Source organism: Lepisma saccharinum, chromosome 28, assembly GCF_977018435.1.
Source record: "Lepisma saccharinum chromosome 28, izLepSacc3.1, whole genome shotgun sequence".
In the NCBI taxonomy this organism is placed as follows: domain Eukaryota; kingdom Metazoa; phylum Arthropoda; class Insecta; order Zygentoma; family Lepismatidae; genus Lepisma; species Lepisma saccharinum.
The window spans coordinates 16997606-17022573 of record NC_139256.1 but is presented as its reverse complement, the minus strand read 5'-3'; the positions used below and the strand labels follow the sequence as shown (position 1 = coordinate 17022573).

The window sequence follows — 24968 nt, the reverse complement described above, 5'->3', positions numbered from 1 at the left end:
AAAAGCATACAGATAAAAATTCAATCAAGCACCCTGTAATGATGCCACTAGCAATTTGGACTTCAACAATCACAAGGGTATCAGATGGATGGTAACATAGAGTGTTACCCTCTTGACCTCCAATGATTCAAAGCTAAATATACTTTTATGAGCAGACATGCAGCATTATATTAATTAAAAATAATACAAAATATATATTTGTAAATTAAAATCCATTAACACAGCATTATTCTATAGATTTGTATATCACATTGCGATGGAACATGGAACGGCATTGTTATGTAAAGGAATTACTCAACTACTATGTTTGTGGAAGTTAAAATCTGTATAGTTTGCACTCAATTGCTTCCTCATTCTATAATTACCAAGTAACTTAAAATGTTTTACACATTTATTTCTAAAACGATGAGATCTATGGAGAGCAAAACGTTAGCAAAATTTCTCACATGTTTCTTTATATTTTTTTTATTTATGTCTCTTAATACAAATTCATTGTACAAAAATAAAAAAAATATTCTCTTCATAGATGTAGGAACTCAAACTAAAATAGCTTTCATCACACCCAAGAGGATGTGTACCTTAGGTAAATTATGACCAAACTTAATTCCTAAAATGAATGCGAGTTTTTCTTATTCTATGCCTATGCTCTACCACCCAATGTCATGCCTTGCTACATTTTCAACAACTGAGTTACCTATGTAAATTTTTATGTACATTTCAGACATACACCTATACACATGAATACTAGTGCCATCTATTTGCAACTTGGAGAATTTCAATTTGAATTAGTTCCCTCAATTGCAAGATGGCACCATCACATGTGTCCAACAGTAGATAATGACAATGGAAGGTTGCAGGATAGCTGAAAATAACCAAAACAACTCGCATTAAAGGCAGATATTGACATGATGGTTCAATGGTTAATGGCAAGCAAAGAATTCCCATGATTCTGGTTCAATTCCTGGTCATGTCACAATTTTTGTAACTGCTTAAAATAATAAATAAACAAAAAAAATATGCAAACGTTTTTCAAAACCAGCATTACAAAATGTCTTCTGGAGAATTTATTTCCTATGACTGGATTACAGCATTCACTGGCACCATTTTCCTTTAATTTTAACTCTACTGTGATGTTCCATTAACATCTGAAAGGCAAGTAAAAGATAATTTAAATAACATTAAAGTAACCACAATATATAAAATACAATCTAAATCTAGTTTTATTTCAGCACATATTATGTTGCAAAATTTGGCAATTTATAAATAACTAGTTCATAAAAATTATAAGTACAGAATTTTTCAATGTTCTGATACAAGCACAAATGATACAGTTAAATCCTTATCATTGGGGCTCCCACGTAGCCGAGTGGTTAGTACTCTCGCCTTTGGTGTGAGCAGTCCCAGCTTTGATTCTAAAAATTTTGGCGTTGATCCAATGTGGTGAGGACAATTGGGAAGCTATTTGAAAAGAAGAAGTAGCGGCTCCGATGCACTGACCATGTGTCGCCCAATGAAAAGCCACTCTGACCCTTAGAGGGCTGTTGCATCACAGAGTTTTTTTTTAATCCTTATAATTGAGTCTTTAAATACTAAATTCTGAGGATTTCATCCCCGTGCAACAAAATGGTCTCAGCACCAAGGACTAAAAATGGGGATGTGGCAATTAATTCGTACTCTATCAATATAGAATGATAACACATGTTACACTTCAAAATAATAAAGCCATGTAAATTTAACACACTTATATTTGAACTTTCTGCTGCAAATTGTCCAATAAATTCTCTCAAATGTTTATCATATTTAAAATTCATACTCAAACTAATTTTATCTAACTGTTTTAATATCTATTACAGTTTACAACTATTGTTCATGAAATGTATTGTTAATCTGTGAAAAAGATACACCTACAAATAATAAAATCAATTAAATTCTTTAAAAAAAAACACCGTAGGTAGTGATCAAACATTGCCAGAAAAAAGAATTATAGTGGCCAAATATAACTTACATGGTTTCATTACTTTGAAGCACAAATTGAACATGGTTAAATAGCTCTTTGGGTAGTTGTTTAAAAATCTGAAATTTGTACACAATACAGTACTCTATGATAAGTAACTTCAGTAAAAATTTTGAGTTTGAGATTCAATTGGCTTAAAAGATACAAAACTCGTGAAAAATTCGATATTTTGCAATAAATATGGTATGCCTAATTTAATTTCTTATTAACATTTTGTGTTAAAATTCTGCAAAATGTAAAACTCTAACTGAAGGCCACGTACTGCAACTGATGGAGGTCATCAGAATCGTGTTCAGCTGGGGTTTTCCTTACGAGTATGAACAGCCCAATTTTAACACAAAATGTTAATAAATTAAATTAGGCATACCATACTTATATCGAATTTTTCACAATCTCTTTTACACCAATTGAATCTCAAACTCAAAAATTTTTTACTGAAGTTACTTATAATGGAGTACTGTATTGTGTACAAATTTCAGATTTTTAAACAACTACCCACCAGAGATATTTAACCCTGAACTTGGAATTTTTTAACAAAAAGTACATGTTTATGACCCTGTAGAAGAAAAAGGATTAAAGTCTCAAGCTTCAAATAATTTTGACACACACTATTGGTACACAGGTACTTGCACAAAAAAATCAAATGTTAAACAAACTGCCTTCCCCCTAGAAAAAATGTCCAAAAATGACATTTTGAGTGATTTAACACAACTTTGACCTTAATATGTATTATGAAGGAATAATATTGAGGATATTATACACAAATATAATTGTAGTCTATAATATGCTTAACATCACAGATTTTGTCTCATTGTCCTAGGACTTACCAGAGCTGAGATAAAAAAATTGCCGCTGATGCTTACAAATGAAGAAAATGACGCGCGCCATGATAAAAAAATGCCCGCCATCTTGAAATCGGTGATGGTGAAAATAAAATAACAGTGGTTCTGAACTGTCAACATATGAGGCTAACACCACACAAAAAATATAATTTCTTAAAAAGGTCAAGCAACCATGTTGTACCACATCATATGGATTGACAATACATAGTTTTTCCTTTTATAAACTATCAATCAAGTTTATGTACACAATTAAGGGAGAAAAATTATCTAGGTTCTTTGTAAATATTTAGTTTTATATATCAATACATTCCTCGTGCTCTTGGTTAGCAATCCCACCCCAAATCTTTAATTTAAGAGAAGTATTCAGAAACCCTTTACTTCAGAAAGCATTTAATTTGATTAATACCTTTTATTTGTGATACATGCTTTTATTATTATCTTGTTTACAATAAAACATTTAGTTACAAGATGAGATTAATTTTAAGGAATGGATCAATATGAAATTTTTACTGATGCTGCTAAAATACTAATATAAAACTGCAAGTGTTCCATGAGCACTACTTAACAGGTAACTGTAATGAATTTTAAGTTTTGAAAAGAAACTGAATAATTAAAATATTTAGACATTTACTTTACGAAACCAGGGATATATTGATGAGAAAAACAAAACAACAGAATTTTACACTAAATTACACAGATCAGTAAAATTGATAAAATATTCATATATTGGACAATACTAATTAATCTATCCCATTTCTCATTTTTTAAAACTGATTTGTGTTTGTATGTTTGAAGAAAAATAAATTATGCGTAAACTTATTCAGAATGTTATATTCTCAGTCTTTTACATATATAAAAAAATCTTATCCTCCCTTTACCAATTGGTGTACCTGTGATGTTGATTGCTCAGAAGTTGCATCTGCTAGGAACAATTCATCATTACAAATTCTGCATTCACTACCATCTTGGACAATCAAGAACACCCTTTTAAAGGATCTTTGTAGTTTTATCGCTTTCCTCCTTTCCTCAAAAATACCACAGAAAGACACAAGATAAGCATTACCCTGAAAAAGAAAATAAAACCTCATTTTAATTCATCACATATTCATAGCAACATAACCACTACTTTAAAATGACCTACCCTGCTCATTGTAACATGCAATTTACACATATGGAAGCAGATTATGTATGTATGTTTTAGCAACATGATATGAACTAAATTGAAGAACGTTTTGCAAGAAGAAAAAATTGTAAACTACTTTTTTTACTGCTTCAATATTTTCTGTTGATTTTCAAGCAAATTTTAAATCATTAGAAATGCTGTTATCAACATATTATTTTGTATCAGGTTTGTGCTTTTGGTATTTTTTCTGTCACTTTAGATAATCACAATGATGAGGATAAATGAAAAGACACTAAAATAAAATAATAAAGAACATCCATACTCAAGCTGGGATTCCAACTAGGCAGTGGTGTGCCCAAGGGGAGGTTGGTTGGTGGGGGTTATAACACTTCCATTTTTGTCCAGGATTCCTAAAAAGAAAAAGGCAAAGGCAGGAGAAAATGGCAAAATAAGGACAGACCGGTGGCTCAGTCGGTAACGCGTCTGACTACCATGCTAAAGGTCCCAGGTTCGATCCCCGGCCGGTTCAAATCCGGGAACTTTTCTAACGTTGGAAGCGGCCCCAGTGCCCACCCAGCGTCAAATAACATGGGTACCTGGGGGAAACCCTGGGGGGTAAAGGCGGTCAGGGGGCATGATGCTGATCACATCACCCCCACTCATGACCGGATCAAGAAAGTGTGAGGCGATACCCCCACACCCCCTATACGCCTTCATGGCATGGTGCTAAGCACAGGGGAACACTTTACCTACTAAAAAAACGTATACATAACCCCTCCCTTTCGAAAATCCTGAGCACACCACTGTAACTAGGGGTGGGTGTCTGAATCCAAATCCTACAGGACCAGGATCTGATATCCAAAAATTGGATCCTGGATCTGATATCCGAACATTGAATCCTGGATCCTATACCTGAACCTTGAATCCTGGATTCTATACACAAACCTTGGTTTCTCAATTCAATATAAAAAACTTGGATCCTGGATCTGAAAATCCTATATTTGAACCTTGGATCCTCGATCTGGTATCTGAACCTTGATTCCAAGGTCTGGTACCAAACCCCAGATCTGACACCCATATCCCAAATCATGGATCTACTATCCAAATCTCAAATCTGAATTACAAATCTTCATTCTTGGATGGCAAGATTGTTAATCAACCTTCCTGAGACACTGAAATGGCTGTTTGGGAGGAAGAGGGGTATTTTACGTTGCTTTTTATCTCCCCAGCATAATCATGAGAATGAAAATGAAATAAATTATGAAACAAGCAAAACGGCTCATGCACACCTTGTGCTGGATTTGGATCTAAGGCCTTTGTGTTTCTAGATTACTAAATACACAAAAATAGTGGTTTTGTGAATGTCTTGGTAGCACATTCACACCAAATAAAGAAAGAAGCAGAAAGGTACTTACTGTATAATACAAGAGATCAATTGAAAATGAAGTAGAAAAGTGTTTAGTGTGTAGAGGAAAATTGCTGAGAGCTGCAACAATTTTCTCATTTCCTACGTAAACCTTTTTCCATCTCTTCTCCCAACAGAACGCCATCAGGTTTCTGTCGTTGTTGTCATATGAAGAAGCCCTGCCAAATGATAGATGATGATAAATACTTGAATCTGTTCATCATATTAATCAATACAATACATACAGTAAATACAATGGCAGGAATTAGCTTCATGATAAATAATGAAGCACCTTACACCCTACCTTTGTACTTGTGGAACACACATGGCCTTTGCATATTATTTGAACTATGCATTTTTTATTGGGCGAGATAACTAGGATGCTAAGTCTGGCACTTATTTGGTCAACTGATCTTTTGGATATTTGTTCTTTTTCTTCTCTCTTTCATCTTGTTTCTTCATTGAGTTGGATTATTCTTGAGTTTAATTTTAAATTTCATGTATTCGTAATAAAAAAAGTTATAAATTTATTATTTATCAACTTTCAGTTGTAAGCCCTGATGTGCTGCATTTCTCTCCTGTGATTTTTTGTAATTGACATCCACGATGGATGAAATATTGTGCAAAAACAATGTGTGCCAGGAATATCAATATTCCAAAGTAATTGTACAGTACTTCTTTCCTCCTTAAAAAAGAAATACATTTTCCCACTACACATTTTGCCACAAAATTAATCAATGATTTTTGACTTTTGCATTACAGGATAATTTTAGATGTGGAAAGTATTGCATCTTCAAATAAATTATAAATTTTAATGTTTAAGAGTTAATTTTGCATCCTTTCATTGTAACATGTTGTTGGAAAATGCCCTTTCCACCTTTTGACACAATCTAATGAACATTAAGATAGGTAAGATATGCAATTCCACATTTTTAGTTTCTTTAGAAGGAATATAAAATTTATAATTCATGCAGTTTACAATAATTTCTTGAATATTTCTGAAGATAATTTTTGTAAAAACTTTTTAAAAAGTTTGTGCTTACAAGTGGTTATAAAGTCTCGATCCTTTTTTTTTTTTTTTTTTATTAGAAAAAAGAGGCTTGAGAGTAGAACAAAGCTGTTGAACTCCCTAGTGCCTGGTAACAAGTAATCAAGATTGAAAGAAAAAATATCGGACATAATAAGTGGTGTACAGAAGAAAATCCATGAAAGTGTCACCTGAGTGTACTTCCACATGAGCGCTTTGCATGTCCGCACATGAATCCCAATGTCTCACCCTTTCACCACATACAAGTTACTTGTCTGTGATTTCACTAAAACACCTTTGAGACCATTTCCGGTGTCATGTTGAGCACAACGTGCTGGATACGTTGACGTGGGTGTTGAAGAGGAATGATCGAATCTTCCTGCTTCTCTGCCTGTAACAGCTCTGCACACATTGTTTCACGACCAGCACAGTCCTCCCTGTCTAACTTGTGCACCACCTGAAGGTGGTATGACCGTTGTTTTAGGATGTAATGGAGTATCTTCCACACAGTCGGTTGTGGTGACAACAGCTCCCGAAGCCTTCTTGTTGATGCATTTGGGCTTCTGGTGATGGCATCTTCTGCCCGTTGCATGATTTCGGCTGCTACGCTGGGCCTTTCTAAACATTTAGCATCGTGCACAGTACCTGTTTGCTTGAATTTTTTGAACCAGTAGCCTGATATTAGCCCTAATTGGAGCAGGTTGTGGAATATACTTTCGAAGGTTGCACAGACCTCTTTGAAGCTTAATCCCAGCAAATCTCAGCAATTCTCTCTTCAGTAGTCAGCATCTTTCATATCATCCACAAGGGAAAGAAGAAGTCGGCAGTTTTCACAAAAATGGATTGAAACTTTATAATCACCCTGTATAATACCAGGCACTTCACATATGTACAAATATGCCAAATAGGATGGAAAATTTTTATTTTGTGTAATTAGTGTAAAGCACTGAAATCAAGTTTCAAATTTTATACACCTTAACAACACCAAACTATCAATTTATACACATAACTGAACCTGGAACTCTGTTCTTTCTTGTGATGAAATTTTCATTTTTTTTACATTTATCACAAATATGTATGTCTAGTTATTCATGATGATGATGAATTATGATTATGTAAAACTGATTACACTTTCTTTTCTTTCTATTTCAGTTATGACATGTTGCTTTCCTACCTCATATGTTAATTGCGACAATGAGGATGAATGATGAACTAATTAAATGATGTGGGGAAAACGAAGATATATCCATGTCTCAACCAGGGATTTGAACCTGGGAACTCTGGTTTCATAGCATGTTATGCTGAGAACTCCACCACAAAGGCTGGCAAAATTGATGAAACAACGAACATGATGAACCTAGATAGATCATGAGTTGACCACCATCCATACAACAGTAATTTATCCTGATATAAGGTATAAACCCAGCATACAAATTTCCACAGTATTAAATATACTTATTTATTTTGTAGTCTAAGGTTGTTACAAGCATAAAAACACAATTTATTGCTTTGACGTTTCAGGAGAACACACGCGTCCTTCATCAGACAACTATTTTATTTTTAAACTAAAAATAAATGGTTTTTCTTGTATGTACGCATTGCTTGCATTGTAGAATTATTTTCCTGTAGTTTACGGTTATTACAAGCATAAGAAAACAGTTTTTCGTCAGACATTTATTTTCATTTTGACTAAAGATACAGTTATAACAATGGTTAGCAAGTTTTTAAACAAAAAGAATCTGTTATATAATGGATGTTGTCAATGTTACATTGTTGTAATATAGCAACTTAACTGTGAAAAAAAGCAGTCTGTTTTATTTTTATTTCAGATAAAAATTTTGATCACATTATCTTTTATTTAAAATTATTAATCTTAAATATCATCAGGTAATTCAAAGTCATCATTGTTTTCACAAAGTCTCTTGATGTTTTCTGTTACATTAAATTTTAAAGATGGTGGCTTACTCCATACATACAACAGAAAACATCAAGAGACTTTGTGAAAACAATGATGACTTTGAATTACCTGATGATATTTAGGATTAATAATTTTAAATAAAAAATAATGTGATCAATTTTTTTTATCTGGAATAAAAATAAAACAGACTGCTTCTTTTCACAGTTAGGTTGCTATATTACAACAATGTGACATTGACAACATCCACTATATAAGGGATTCTTTTTGTTTAAAAAATTGCTAACCATTGTTATAACTGTATCTTTAGTCAAAATGAAAATAAATATCTGATGAAGGGAGCATGTGTTCTCCCGAAACGTCACAACGAAAAACTGTTTTCTGATGCTTGTAATAGCCGTAAACTACAGGAAAATAAAAATAAATGCCTGATGAAGGGAGTGTATATTCTGAAACGTCAAAACAACAAATTGTGTTTCTATGCATGTAACAAATGTAGACTACAAGATAAATAATTCTACAATGCAAGCAATGCGTACATACAAGAAAACTTAAATCCACTTCAAGAGCATATAGACTTACTGCGACAGGACCTACAGGAGAAACTGTACTACTAAAACATACACCTTCTGGGAACAAAACAAGGAACCCCTTGGTTAAAACTCACCACAAATTCTGAATTATACATAACTAAAAGAACAGAACATCGTAACTCACCCTTGACAAATTACTGATGTTAAAGAGAAAAGTGCCAATTGTGTATACCAATTAACCAGCCTGTTCCTTTTTCCTGAATCATATACCTCAACATACATCTGAACAAATTTGGTAACAAATTTAATAGCTTCTGGGTCATCTGTGACGAAAAACATCTGCTGTGAGCGTGGTAGAACCAAATTCTTTGTCCAAGCCTTGTCGGTTTCTTCAATCTTAATTTCATTCTTTTTTACAACAAAACCCTTTCTCTGAAGTGTGCTTGTACCTCCAACTACTTTAATATCATTATCCGAGCCATTTTCATCTACGAGATCAACCAATGGGGGCTTGACTTTAGGATTAAGAAAGTTGTAATGGCCCAAAATAAGAAATTCTGATTCTTCATCATCCATTCTGTCTTCCAATTCGATTCCTTCTACGTCTTTCCCTTCACATTCACTTGCATTTTGTTTTTCCACTGAGAGGAAAGGTTTCAAGACTTCCTTTATTAAGCTTCTAGCCCTTTCCTGTTCTTTTCTCCTTTGTCTGGCTAAATCTGTTTCTTCATTTATCACTATCTTGTGCTCATTTATACCAACTGAATCCTGAAAATAGAATATTCAAATTGAAAATTGAGAAACAAATTATATCATTTGCATGTTTATTCACTATTTAATACTGCAAACAGCACATTTTTTTCAGTTTCTCTCTTTAAAAAAAAAAAAAAAAACAGATGACATTTCACAAACTTGTTGTTTGGTCAGGTATTGCAGATGAAAGAGAAACTAGACATTTGCCTTCACCTGACAAAGCTGGATTGATCGCCAAATAATAAATTAGAAAGAAGTAGATTCATACAAACAAGAAATAATTAAATAACAGGCATGTACTTGGAAACCTCTATTTCACATACGTGGGTTGTAAATAAAGTAGTGGCAACACTGTCAGGAAGAGGTGATAACACTGTACATGTGCTATCAGGCAGTGAGCAAGGTCAGTTTCGGCCCATGTCGATGTGTGGAGTGCCAAAAGTGGTCAGTACAGTGAGTGCTGTGGTGTATGTACGACGTTGAAATGAACACCATTTTTTGTACTGCTCTAAAATATTTTTGCAAAGGAAGAACATTGATTGTGGATCAAAATCCAGGTTGCCTGTGGAAAAAATGCACGACAATGTCAGCAAGACTTGCATGAAGACTGTAGCAACAATACCTAGCCGTATCTGATGGTTGCATAACGCGTCCGTGAGAACAACCTCAACATGCATCATGATGGGGTGCCGATATTGTCACCATTGTGCAACAATTAGGTAAGGCTAGTTGTTGTTGCTTCAGGCTTCATGCAAGTTTATATCACATTCTTATGCATTTTTGCCACGATCAAACCTGGATTTTGATCCACAATCATTGTTCTACCTTTGTAAACATGTTTTAGAGCAGTACAGAAAATGGCATTCATTTCAACCTCCTACATACACAACAGCACTTGCTGCACCGACCACTTTTGGCACTCCACACATCGACATGGGCCCAAACTGACATTGCTCATTACCTGATAGCACTTGCACATTGTCATTACATTTTCCTGACAGTGTTGCCACTACTTTATTTACAACCCACGTTGGTACCAACAGTTAAAGAAATATACAATCAAGGTAGTAACATCTAATGAAAAAAGATAGAAATATAGCATAAGAACAGAAGACCTGGCAACTGTTAGATCATGTGTTTTACCACAAATAAACATATTGGAGCAGATTCAACTAATCATGTAATTCATGGTACTGGTATCTCCATTGGGTCTCAGTATATTAATGAGAAGTTTCTGTATCACCTCTTGTCAGTGGTAAAAAGGGAAATTCCTAGCTGAGGGTCGAGTTTGGAGATGTATGGATCAACACAGAGACAATAAAGCAAATGGGGGGATGCCAATGAAACTTATCTTAGCTGGGAGGTACCCCTCTACATCCTACCTTTCCCTTTGAGCACTGCCTATTGTAAAAAGAAAGAATAAACTGTTTATAACATTAAATAGTGAATAAAAATATATTTTTCCAGCACAAGGCATATAGCATAAGACAGTATCCCATGTCACCATCTCATCTGTGCTTGAAATATTAATATTATGTAATTCACTAAGATGCGAAAGAGATTTTCACAAATTTCAGACCAAGAATGCATAGACAATGTTTTTCAACATCCAACAATGCATTTAGAAAATTTTTACTTGATAACTCTTGTGTCTCAAAACAGATATTTTGGCAGCAACAAAAATCTATGTGAGTTAATCTCTGCAGTGTTACCAGAGGTATAAAATAGCACTGTTAGATGAGTATTGACATTATGTAGGGATTACAGCCTCAAATTTGTGATGATCGTGACTGTATGTGGACAAATTACAAAATATGTTCTGGTAATTCAAGTCAAAGAGTTATATCATCTTCATCCCAATATTGGAAAATTCATATTTTGGATGCATGCAACTTACTCACTATCATATATAAGCATAAAATCAAAATTTGTTATTTACTTACGTACAGTGAGTATATACTTGTCAAAGACAAATGGTACAGATGTAATAACCGTGTGGGAGTACGTGAGGTGGTTTAACATAAGTACAGGTTACAATTATTTTTACTGCAATGATAAAATCTTTATGCAAAAGGAAGGTCTAACAATGAGGAATCCTGTTTCAGGACAAATTAACAACATCTGCAGTAAATTATCATCTAATCTATACCTGCTAAAACAAATGGCTGAATATAATTTAACAGAAATTAACAAATGCATATATTATGGACTAATTTACCCCTATGTTGAATATGGCATAATAGCTTGGGGTGGATCATTTTATAATAATACTGTCAGAATACTGAGACTTCAAAAGAGAGCACTTAGAATAATGTACAAACTAGGCTGTAGGGAATCTTGCAAAGAGTTATTCAGGGAGAAACAAATAATGACAATATACTCCCCTATAAGGCTATAACGTTTGTTCTAAATACTGGAAGCATGACTAAAAATAACCAATTACACAACCACAATACAAGGGGGAAAGATAATTATTACCAGAACCAACACAGACTCAATATCTCAAAACAATCACCAATGAATGCCGGAAAAATATTCTACAACCAGCTGCCTCATGACATAAAACTGATATCTCCAAAAGATAAACAAATACAAACAATAAAAAAATATTTGACAGAGAGAGCTCTCTACAGTATCGGAGAATTCATGGAACAAGACAATACAAGGCCAATGTACTAAAAAATATGTATTTTAATTGTATTCGTATTTCAATCATGCAACAATGATAATGTGTTTTTTATTTTTATTGTAGTGTAATGAAGTGTATTTTTTTCATTTTTACTTTGGTGTAGTGATGTAATGCACTACACAATGTTTCTTCTTTTTTGTTATGATGTAGTTAACTAATTATTATTTCATTATGTATCTTGACGTTTTCCATGCCCTTTTAAACAAGGGTCAACGGAAGAAAAATAAAATTCAAATTCAAATTTTCATATACTATATTGAGAATGCAGCTTTAAGCGCATTAAGTAATGGAGTCAAGTACTATGGGAGATATGTAGACAACATTTTTAGTGATTGGGAAAGAAAAGGTGCTGGATAGCCTGTACTCGAACCTAGAAGAAGAAGAGGCAAGAAATAAGTTCACGAGGGAGGATATGAAAGATAATGGGATTAGCTTCTTAGATATGGAGATCAATAAGAGGGGTAGGAAAATTAAAACGGGTTTCTTCCATAAGCCCTTAGCAGGAGAAAAGTACATAAATAAGGCATCAACACATGCTATGAGGACAAAATATAATGTCTTCTTAAATTTCTTCATTCAACCCTTAAGATTATGTAATTGTAAGATGATGCTGGAAAAAGAAATAACAAGGTTTTTTGTAATTGGTAGAAAGAATGGGTATAAAAATGAAGAAATGTGGAAGAATTTGAGTAGGGCGAGAAAGATATGCTCCAAGGACGATAATAAACAAGGGAGAGAAGAAAGTGGAGGAAAATATAAATAAGAAAATAGGGGAAGGTAAGTTTACATGTGGCAATCCCGTATTTTAGGGGAGTATCGGAAAAAGTGGAAAGAGTAACAAAAGCGTATAGAATTAAGTGTGTAATGAAAGCCCCTAAATGTTTAGAGAAACATTTTATGAGTTACAAAAGAGAAGGAATGAGAAAGGGTGATAATGTAGAGGGAAAAGAGTGCGTATACAGAATCAAATGTCAATGTAAGAAAGAATATGTAGGGCAAACTGGTAGGAGTATGGGGGTCCGATGGAAAGAACACGATAAGGATATTAAAGATGGAAACCCCCGTACGGGATTATCCGAGCATGTATTGAAAGAGGAACATGAGATAGTCGCATGGGAAGTTATACGTGAGGAAGACAAATTATTAAGTAGGAATGTTTATGAGGCCTCATTTATATGCAAAAATAGAGAGAACAAGCTGAATAGAGAAGATGGGAATATTGATGAAATATGGCTAGGAATTATTTTCTTGTAGTTTACGGTTATTACAAGCATAAGAAAACAGTTTTTCTTTGTGACGTTTCAGGAGAACACACGCTCCTTTCATCAGACATTTATTTTCATTTTGACTAAAGATACAGTTATAACAATGGTTAGTAATTTTTAAACAAAAATAATCCGTTATATAATGGACGTTGTCAATGTTACATTGTTGTAATATAGCAACTTAACTGTGAAAAAAAAAAGCAGTCTGTTGTATTTTTATTTGAGATTTTTTAAATTATGAATCCCAAATATCATCAGGTAATTCAAATTCATCATTGTTTTCACACAGTCTCTTGATGTTTTCTGTTACATTAAATTTCAAAGATGGTGGCTTACTCCATTTGTGAAAAAGAAAACTCCATACTGGATCTACATTACCATTTTCATTATTTAATTTATTCCAGTGTTCTTCTGCAATGAACGAAGCTTCCCAGACATTCAACTCTGTGTTTCCCGTTAATCTTTTTAAAACCCTTCTCTTTTTAATCAAATGTTTCTCTTCGATGATATGAGTTGACAAACCTGTTCTTGGGTTTAGATTTATAATGTCCAAAACGTGTTCGTGCCATCTTATTGCCATTTTCCTTGCTGTTTGTCCCACATAATCCTTTGAACATGAACAACTTATATTATATATTCCTGTGGTTTCCGCATCTGGTAGAGAGTTTCTCATTTTGAATTCATTAAATGTACATTCCAAACTTCTTGGTGATTTAAAAACAATTTTGAAATCAAAACTTCTGAAAATTTTTGCAATTTTATGTGAGAATCCCTTGTGGAATGGAATGCACACAAATTTCTTTTCAACAGATTTTTCATCTTTGTCTGTATTTCTCTTTTCCTTTAGTTTTCTTGCTACTTGTTTTTTGATTTGGTTTATTCTGTTAGTGTGAAAGCCATTTTCTTTTGCTATATTAAAAAGCCTTTCTTCTTCATTTTTGATATCCTCATTATTAGAACATAGTCTTTGTGCTCTCAGGAAAAAATTTAAAAATATGTTATCCATTGTTATACGCGAATGTTCTGAATTGGCATGGATGTATTTTTCACCCGCTAATTTTTTCTATGGACTGATGTTTGAATTGTTGAGTCAGTTGTCTTAATTTGCAGATCAAGGAAAGAAATTACATTGTTATTCATGGGTTCACAAGTGAATTTTATGCGACGATGTGATTCATTTAACAATTTAAATACGTCCATGATGGTGTTATCATTTTTAGCCATAATTAGCACATCATCTACATATCTGATGTAGAGTTTGATATCCGCACCTATTGCATTAACAATTGGAGATTCTATGTAATGAAGGAAAATGCTGGAGATGATTCCGGATACTGGGTTTCCCATTGATAGACCATTACTTTGCTGATAGATTTTGCCATCAAATATAAAGTAATTGTAATTTGCACATACAGTAAACCATCGAACCATTTCCCATGATTCTACTGGGTTAACCTTCATCTCAATAAGCCATCTGTGTAATGCATCTGTGGCACCTTCTATTGGGACACTTGGATATAAATTTTCAACATCAAAAGTTGCAATACGATACTCATTATTCCAAACAATATTTTTTAGTTTCTGTTTCACTTCATATGCATTTTTAACACTGAATGGTGTTTGTTGTTTAATTATAGCAAGTCTTTCAACTAAATATTTGGATAGTTTGTATGCAGGATGTGTGAAAGTTGCAATGGTGGGTCGTATTGGAGTTCCTGGTTTGTGAGTTTTTGGTAGTCCAAAGGCAATCGGCAGGGTTGAATTTTTGACAATGAGTTTTTTCTTCATTTCCCTTGGTATCGTGATACTGCTTTCAATTACTTTCTTTACCTCATTTATTATTTTATTTATAGGGTTTCGAGAGGTTTCTGTGAAATTGTTTACTTTGAAACATTCTTCCATTTTTTCCTTATAGTCCTTAATTCGGATAAGGACAGGTTTATTTTCCTTGTCTGATTTTATTAAGAAAATGTTGTTTTCTTTCAACCAGATCTTGAAGCCATGAACTTTTTTCCCCAACCTTATATGCTCTTTCTCCCGTTCTGTGTATTTTGGACATCTGTTATTTCTTCTGTTGTATTCAAAACTTAACCGTTCATCAAGAGCATCATGTGTGAGACTTCGTAATTTTCTCTTTTCCTCCTCATCATCTAAGAAATTCAGTGCTTTTTCTATTGAAATCACAAAATCTTCTTTGTGTATATAAGCATTACCAACTGCAAATTTCATTCCGAATTGAAAAATTTGTATATACTCATCAGGTACCTCAATATCCGTAAGATTTATAAATAATCTGTTGTCAATGTTCTTAGTTTCTATTTTACCAATGACATTAACTGCTTCTCTTCTTTCATTGTTGTTGTGTGTAACTTGTTCTTCTTGAATTAGCTGGTAGAATTTCCTATCAAGTCTCCTTTCTGAAAGCTTGCTGTAGTGTTCTACAACTTGTTGTGTAGCTCTGTTTACTTTATCCCATATGAGTGGATGCAAATAATTTTTTCCTGAGAGCACAAAGACTATGTTCTAATAATGAGGATATCAAAAATGAAGAAGAAAGGCTTTTTAATATAGCAAAAGAAAATGGCTTTCACACTAACAGAATAAACCAAATCAAAAAACAAGTAGCAAGAAAACTAAAGGAAAAGAGAAATACAGACAAAGATGAAAAATCTGTTGAAAAGAAATTTGTGTGCATTCCATTCCACAAGGGATTCTCACATAAAATTGCAAAAATTTTCAGAAGTTTTGATTTCAAAATTGTTTTTAAATCACCAAGAAGTTTGGAATGTACATTTAATGAATTCAAAATGAGAAACTCTCTACCAGATGCGGAAACCACAGGAATATATAATATAAGTTGTTCATGTTCAAAGGATTATGTGGGACAAACAGCAAGGAAAATGGCAATAAGATGGCACGAACACGATTTGGACATTATAAATCTAAACCCAAGAACAGGTTTGTCAACTCATATCATCGAAGAGAAACATTTGATTAAAAAGAGAAGGGTTTTAAAAAGATTAACGGGAAACACAGAGTTGAATGTCTGGGAAGCTTCGTTCATTGCAGAAGAACACTGGAATAAATTAAATAATGAAAATGGTAATGTAGATCCAGTATGGAGTTTTCTTTTTCACAAATGGAGTAAGCCACCATCTTTGAAATTTAATGTAACAGAAAACATCAAGAGACTGTGTGAAAACAATGATGAATTTGAATTACCTGATGATATTTGGGATTCATAATTTAAAAAATCTCAAATAAAAATACAACAGACTGTTTTTTTTTTTCACAGTTAAGTTGCTATATTACAACAATGTAACATTGACAACGTCCATTATATAACGGATTATTTTTGTTTAAAAATTACTAACCATTGTTATAACTGTATCTTTAGTCAAAATGAAAATAAATGTCTGATGAAAGGAGCGTGTGTTCTCCTGAAACGTCACAAAGAAAAACTGTTTTCTTATGCTTGTAATAACCGTAAACTACAAGAAAATAATTCTATAATGCAAGCAATGCGTACATACAAGAAAAACTATGGCTAGGAATGTTGAAAATATGGGAAAAACGTGAATATAAAGAAATCGGATTCAAGGTTAACCCAGACATTGAACGGGAGGCAAGCATCATACTGTAACGCCGTTCCTCGATGTCGGTAAAAATGGGAAGCATGAACAAGGTGACCTATACTCGCAGAGGTATATAGAGCGTGGATAATATAAATCGAGGAACCGCAATTACAATTTTTGCTTGTTATGGGGTTAACCGAATACATATACGGAAATTATTCCCACGATAACAACAGTTTGAATAATGTGCGTGTAAACTCCTCACCCTTCTTTACCCTTTCCAAAAATTCAGCAAGTTGTACAACAAGCATTACCTCAATTACGTCACCAATCGCAACTCACACCAATAAAAAGGTATTACATTCACTATAGACGTTTATTTAACAAATTTAAATTTGCGGCAACATTCTTTCAATATTTCCTTCTATTTCTTTAACTAAGCTTCACAACAAAATTCCAGTTTACGTACACCCGACAATTCTCATTCTTAGCATTCTTTTTGATCAGAATAATTTACAATAATAATAACAATGCAAATAAATGGTACGCCTTTTTCGGCAATAATACAGATAAAATTTACTTCATTTTTAAAGTTTGTACCAGTTCAACATTTAACAGACAAATTCTACTAATTTATAAATACCTAAAATTATAACTATTTAAAAAGAGAATTAGATGCTCATTAATTCCAAATACTCAGTCGGTTAAGATCTGTCTCGTTTTATTATTAGTTGTAAAAGGACTTTCGTTATGACGTTTTTGAGGTTGAATGATTACCTATAAAAATTACGTTCTTGGGTCACACGCGTATCGGTTGCACATTTGGGTTACTGTTGCAACGACGTTTTACGCTGTTACATGGTACGCGCAAAATGTACATATCTATTTTCTCACTCGTGATCTTGTTTCATGCACATGACACATTCAAAGCCCCCATCTTTTATCGCGTCTTATTTGTAATGCAAAAATCAACAATTGGCAAAGTATGAATTTAAGTTTGTTACACAAGTTCCAGTTCACTATAACACACGTAATCTTACGTACCTTCATAAATGTTCTAGTTGCCAAATTAGACCGGCTGTTCGCAACATCCAAAGTAGTCGAATTGATGCAGTCAAATCCAAGTGTTCTGTTACGTAATAGATTTTATGCCGTTACTTCCTTGACGCCTTGTGAGCATGTGGATACTGCAGCAAATTGTATTGGTTCTAGTTATTTCAAGGTTCAATGTCTATGTTCCGACTCAAGTTCATGCTGACATTAAATACTTCTTGGTTAATTGCTTCGTAAAACAAATACTAGTCATGCAAATATATATATGTGTAAAAATGGTTACCACAAATTAAAATACTGGGCGTGACAATTACCACAAAAATGACTAACGCAAGATTTATATATATGCTGAAAATTGGTTCACGAAAAGAAAATAAGTCCAAAGCACAATTCCTTACAAAGTTTTTAGTACGGGACACGATGTTGCAAAGAAGCAATGTAAGTTCAAACGGCAACACGTAAACTTTAAAATGAATGACGAAAGTTCTAAAAGTCCCAACTTACGATATGTGGTTGCACACTATACAATAAAACTTGCCCCAGTTTTTGAATAAAATACCAAGCGACGTTGAACCTTGATTGTCGTGCGACGAACTGTGATTTTCCTACCTCCGCTGCTAACGAAGAAGAAACAGGTGAAAAGTAACAAGAGAGACATCTATCGGTATAACTTGGTAGTGAGGAAAAATAACCTCATGGGGATTTTTATAGAATGAAATTTCCCGGGTGGGAAATTTTGCACTCAATGTAATGGGATGACGCAAAGCGGGACTCACAAATAAGAGATTTACGTCATCACCGTTACAATACGAGACTTCTCGTTTGAAATGATGTAATGGAAGGAGAAGTTAGGGGAAGGAGGAAAATTGACTCACTCGCAACCTCGCGCATTTGAGTACATACCAGTTCCAGTCAACATGTGAATTGTGATCGGATAGTAACACGGGTTTTAACAGTTTTTATATGAGTTTTAAGGGATTTTAAAATGTGGGAATAGTCCTGTTTTAGTCATTTGTTATCCTAGCATTCAACCTGTCCATGTAAAAACCTATATCCTTTTTAAATGACGAAGCTGTGTGGATTTCCGTAAAGCAGACTTCTTGATCCAAAGAATGGGGCAGTTGCCACCGAAACGTTGTCTTTGACAAGTAAATACTCACTGTACGTAAGTAAATAACAAATTTTGATTTTATGCTTATATTGGAAATTTGTTTAACACGTTTGTATCAGTATTCATATTATTTTGCATCACTTTTCTATCACTAGGGTTAAGCAGAATAATGATCATTAGATAAAATGCCAATGTCCTGGTCAGGATTCATTCCAAGTAGCAGCATCTGCAGAACACATGCATACGAAGTGTTAAACACTTTTGCTGTAGCAGACCTACCTACCCTATGGTCAAGAGTACTGTACAAACAGATTTGTTTTTTGTTTTTCTCCTCTAACCTTTACTCCTAGATTTCTTAGATCTTTCCCAACCTCTTCCAGTCATTGCTTCCTATGTTTTCCTGCTCTTCTTTTTTTCCTGTGGTCTTTCCATTTGTCCTAGCCATCGCAATATAATCATCATAAGACTCATTTATGATATCTGGCTTCTTTTTAGTTCCACACACCCTTTCATTCACTGGCCAATATATTTTCCCGAAGATTTTCCATTCTTTAATCTGATTACTTTTAAAAGAAAAAAAAGTAGCAGCAATTCTATTGCTCATCTCTGTACTTATATTTTAATATCTGTTAAAATTGTTGCTAAATATTTGAACTTCTCAACTCTGTCTCACTACCTGTCGACTTCTTAACACCTTTCTATGTATTCCCTCTCAGTCACTGCAAGACGTGCACGTTCTGCTTGATTGTCTAATTGCATAAACTTTTATTTGATTCCTGTTACAGTCATACTCATTAAATATTCATCATCTGTGCAGTGCACTATGATGTCAGGGGTTCCGGGTTCGAATCCCAGCCTGGGCATGGGTATTCTTTGTGGGTGTCTTTTCATCAATTCATCATATCACTCATCCTCATCTTCGCGATTAAAAGCAACATAAAATAAACCATTTCTATCCCTTGTATGACTTTTTCAATGATCACACTGAATAACTGGGTTACGAGGACATCCTCCTGCCTTATATGTTGTGAAATCTAATTCACCTTTACCTTTGTGATTAACTTCTAAGATACATAGTTCCAGACAAACAAACAAAGTCAGACCTTGCATGCAGCAACAACATGTCCACGTGGATGTCCATACAAGAACTGGCAACATTAAAGTGTCATGCCTCTTCATGCCTTGTCAATACCATTTGTGACTGTTTTCAAATTGTAAAATGTATAATCACTTCTTGTGTAAAAGAAAAAGAAAGAAATGTTATAGCATACTGTTTTGTTGCGTAGCAACCAGTTGTTGAAAAACAATTGAAAAGAGATAACAAGAACGTTTTTGCATATAGTTCGAATCATAGTAATTGGTGCATAATTAATGTATTTATTCAGTGCAAATAACAAGTATACTCATCAGAGAACAGTGTTGTAATTTTGAACTATATACATTATTGTTATTTCATAATTTGCTGTGAAGTAGAACAGTGATTTACTGAGTATAATGTAAAATGCTCAAGCCTCTACGACACTAGCAAAAAGTGGCGACCGTGTGACAGGACTCTGAACTTAAGTAGTTCTTCGGATAAATGATGTCAAATATAATCTCAATAGGTCTGGGATTGATTTAAGTGTGTGTAAGTTTTTTTTTCGTTGATGAAAAATGTCTTCCAGAGATTCATCTAAATCTCGTAGCAGAAAGAAAACTGCTATGCAATACGAGGGCACATATCTAGCAACGTTTACAAACGTTCAAGGTCAAGAAGTTAATTCTGATGATAAGACTGATACCAGTACTCGCAAGGTGGAATGTTGTGGTGATACGAAAGCTGACATCAGATTTGTTCAGTGCTATAAATGTCTTTCATGGTTTCACTTTTCTTGTCTTAAGTTGTCAGTTGTACATTGGTCTATTTTTTCTACTACGGTAGAGAATTACTTTTGTAAATCTTGTGAACCTAGCTATAATCCATATGAATTGTCAGCTTACAAAGAGAGTATTAGTCCTAATTTTAACGATCTGATAGAAACAATCAAGAACATTCAGTTCGTGGTAGTTAATTCTAGTAAAGAATTAAAATCTCAGCTTGAAGATTCTAACAAAGAATTAAAATCTCAGCTTGAAGATTCTAACAAAGAATTAAAATCTCAGCTTGAAGATTGAAACAAAGAATTAAAATATCAGCTTGAAGCTTCCAACGAAGAGTTAAAATCCAAAATTGAAGCTTCCAATGTCGAATTACAGTCTAAAATTGAATCTATAAATTTTGATTTTAAGCAGGTTAATAACCGTATAGACATGTTGGCTTCTGATGTGGCAATAAGAATCGAATCTTTAGCAGAAACGTGTGTAAGTTCAAATGCAGAATTAAACCAGAAGTTGCAAGAAAGCATGCAAAATTATGACTGTAAAATATCAGACATTCTTAGTATACAAGATCTTCGTGAGAAACAAATAAATGAAATTGAAGGTTCTCTACAAGGTGCAAAAGACGATATAGGTAAACTCAAATGCGGAATTAATGATTGTTGTACGCAAGTTGAAACATTCGATTCTAAGGTTTCACAGTGTTTCGAAATTGTTAATCAGTACGATAATAATTTGAAACAGCTTGCATTACGTGTTGATGTCATTGAGAATAATATGCACAAACCAATTAATGTAAATTATGGTGGTGCTGATTGTGCTGTTACAGGTACTTCTCATAACAAATATTCTAATACGAACACTCAAGTTCATGGTATTGATAAAGTTACAAATCGCCAATCGAGAAGATTAAATGTAAGGCGTGATTCTGGAACTGGTCATAATCATGATTCTGGTTTGAGTGATTCAGATGGAAGTTCTATTAACGCTACGGATACTACTAAAGTAAAGACGTTTTATGTAAGGGAACCGCATCTTAAGCATGTAAGTTGGAAGCAAAATCGCAAACAATCTAGTTTACATTATGCTAGAAAGATGCAAGTAAATTCTAATTGCTCTTGTATGAATAGATCTAGTTCTATTTTAAACGAACACAGAGTACAAACTGAGAATAACATTGATGTTTCCTCGAATAACGCATTTCCTGAAACAACATCAAATATGTTAGGTAGGCCAGAGGACTTCCGCAGTTATGGAGGATATTGTAATTTGAATTACACAAACTATCCTTGCACTTGGTGTTCCGGTTCTACTAATTATACTCAAATTAATCCAGACAGGTCTGATAAAACAGCTTCAAGAATGAACAATACACAGAGAGCATTTAATTCTCATAGTGATAACGATGAGTCTAGAAGGAAACTGTTTAATTGTTCTTACCCTTGCACATATTTTGCTGGTAATCAACAGTCACCAAACAGTCATGATAGTGCATTTGTGAATGGAATAGAAAATTGTAATGGTACACATAATTTTCAAGAAGATTGTAATGCAAGACCGAACTCTGATTCTTTGCCCTTGTACATGAGGAAAGATAGACATTTGAAGTTAAATGAATTGTCTTTATTACCAAAGTTCTCAGGTCGAGTTGAAAAGCAATCTGCAAGAGAATACTTGGAACAATTAAACTCAACGTTAGATCTGATAGGAGTGCCTGCTGATAAACGATTGCAGAGCATTCAGAATTGTTTTACAAATCGAGCAGCTTATTGGTTTAGAACACACAAAAGATATTTCTGTTCTTACACTGATTTCAAAAGTAAGTTTATTCAGCAGTTTGCTTCGCCTGAAATGTTAGTCACAGTTAGCTGTTTTAAGGAATCAAAAATACGACCAAAATGCACATGGAAGTTTAGAAACCTTTGCACTAAAAACACATTCTACATATTGTAATTTAGTGAACAATCCGAATGATGTTGATGTTATACAATTGATAATGAGCCAGTTGCCTGATAATGTTGCTAACAATATCGCTTGTCATAGTGTTCAGACGATGGATCAGCTTACAAATATGCTTCGTAAATTAGATGTTATTAGAACTAGTAGGAAAGGACTTATGTATTTACCTGAAGATTTAGATTGCGACAAGTCTAACAAAGGTATTAAGAAGAATGAACATCAAAGATTAAATGTACGACAAGTAAATATTCGACAAACAAGAAGTACTAGTTCTTCTTCTACTCAAACTCTGCCTTCTGATAATTTGGATGCCTCTGTTGGAAATAGTTCAGACAATGTAAACCAATCTATGAGTTCAAGATATAATGCAAATAATGCTACTAATTTTGGAAATTTCCGACGAAATATAAATCAGATGTTTCCTAGGAATTTTTACTATACTGGCAGGTTTTACCGTAATAATAATAGAAATATCCCAAATGAGAATTCCAGACAAGATAATGGTCTTAATTTTAGGCAGCCTAATTACAGATTTTCTAGGAATGGTTACTATAATAGTAACAGATCTTTGTTTCCCTCTGTTTACGAAAACTGTCCACCACAAAATCGAGATGTGTCAGTGGTGAGTGATACAATGAGGAATCAGCCCAGCAATATGCAAAGTAATATAATGACGAGTACATCTAATACTGCTGTAAATCCTAATTTGACTCAAAATCCAACTTCTGATGTTCAGTCTTTACAATTTAATGATGCTAGGCAACAGCAGTTGGAAAGGCAGTCTACTATAAATTAAAGTGGCAGTCGGAAGAGCCTCTTTCCCTCTGCACTACCTACAAGAGGCACAAGGAAAAGTCAAATGATTTAATGTTTGTGATGCTATGCAATTTTCGAATGAAAATGCATTAAGTAACTTGCAAATTAATTTTTTGTTACAATGGTTTGAGGATGAACCTGACTGGGTTATTAACGATGAAGATATTCCTGTACCTTTAACAGAAGTTCCAATTGTACATGGAATTATATGTCAATTGCCTATCATTTGTATAATAGATTGTGGTAGCCAAGCAAATGTTATGAATTATGAGGTTTGGTGTAAGATATCATCCTGTATTGGTAATCTTACGTTGGACAAGGTGGATGACATTAGATTATGTGGATTTGCTGGAAATAGAAAGTGCAAAATTGTCGGTTGTAAGACGATAAATATTCAGATTAACAGCGAATACTTTCCAATGGAATTTTTCATTTTAAAAGAACTTAATGCAGACATTATTTTAGGTGTTCCTTTCTTACGAAGGTACAAAGCAATTGTGGATTTTAGGAACCAGAATATAAGTTTAATAACTTCATCAGGAAAGCAAGTGTATACATTAGATAATAAGGATTCTAGTACGATAAGTGTTGAGTCTGACAAGCTTGTATCTGGTGTGAAGCATGATACTGACATAACGGAGAATGAATTCCAGTCATGTAGGATGTTAAAATATGTAGACTACATATGTTAGATATTGAAACAAATTATATACCTTCTCAGAAGAATATTTAAGTAGAGTATTTGAAGATGAAGATGATCTTGAATTTAGTTTGGACGAGGAAGATAATAGTGAAATGGAAGATGTTAGTGATAACAATGATGAATCTGGTGTTAGTGATAGTTCAATATTATATGAAGATAGTTCAGCATTACATGATGATTCCTTTATAGAGAGAAGAGAAAAGTAAATAAATGGAGGTAAAGGGATTTTATTCTTCTATTTGAGATCATTTATGAGCTAGACAAGTTAGATGAATATGAGGAAAATGAAGATGATGGTAAGGGTGATTCACAAAAATGTGATTAATTT

The 24968-nt window shown here is 33.7% G+C and overlaps 1 protein-coding gene across 2 annotated transcripts in view; it reads right to left on the bottom strand.

The window, feature by feature from the left end:
• Positions 1-457: 457 nt before the first annotated feature.
• The window catches only part of LOC145980773 (uncharacterized), a 54359-nt gene continuing 29848 nt past the window's right edge, over positions 458-24968 (bottom strand). For both annotated transcript variants that reach the window (XM_083113844.1, XM_083113845.1), the window contains exons 11-14: positions 9044-9627; positions 5395-5563; positions 3747-3920; positions 458-1145 (exon numbers count right to left, since the gene is read on the bottom strand). In XM_083113844.1, coding sequence (XP_082969970.1) covers positions 1092-1145; positions 3747-3920; positions 5395-5563; positions 9044-9627 — 981 coding nt within the window. In that variant the 3' untranslated portion in view covers positions 458-1091. The remainder of the gene's footprint in view (positions 1146-3746; positions 3921-5394; positions 5564-9043; positions 9628-24968) is intronic.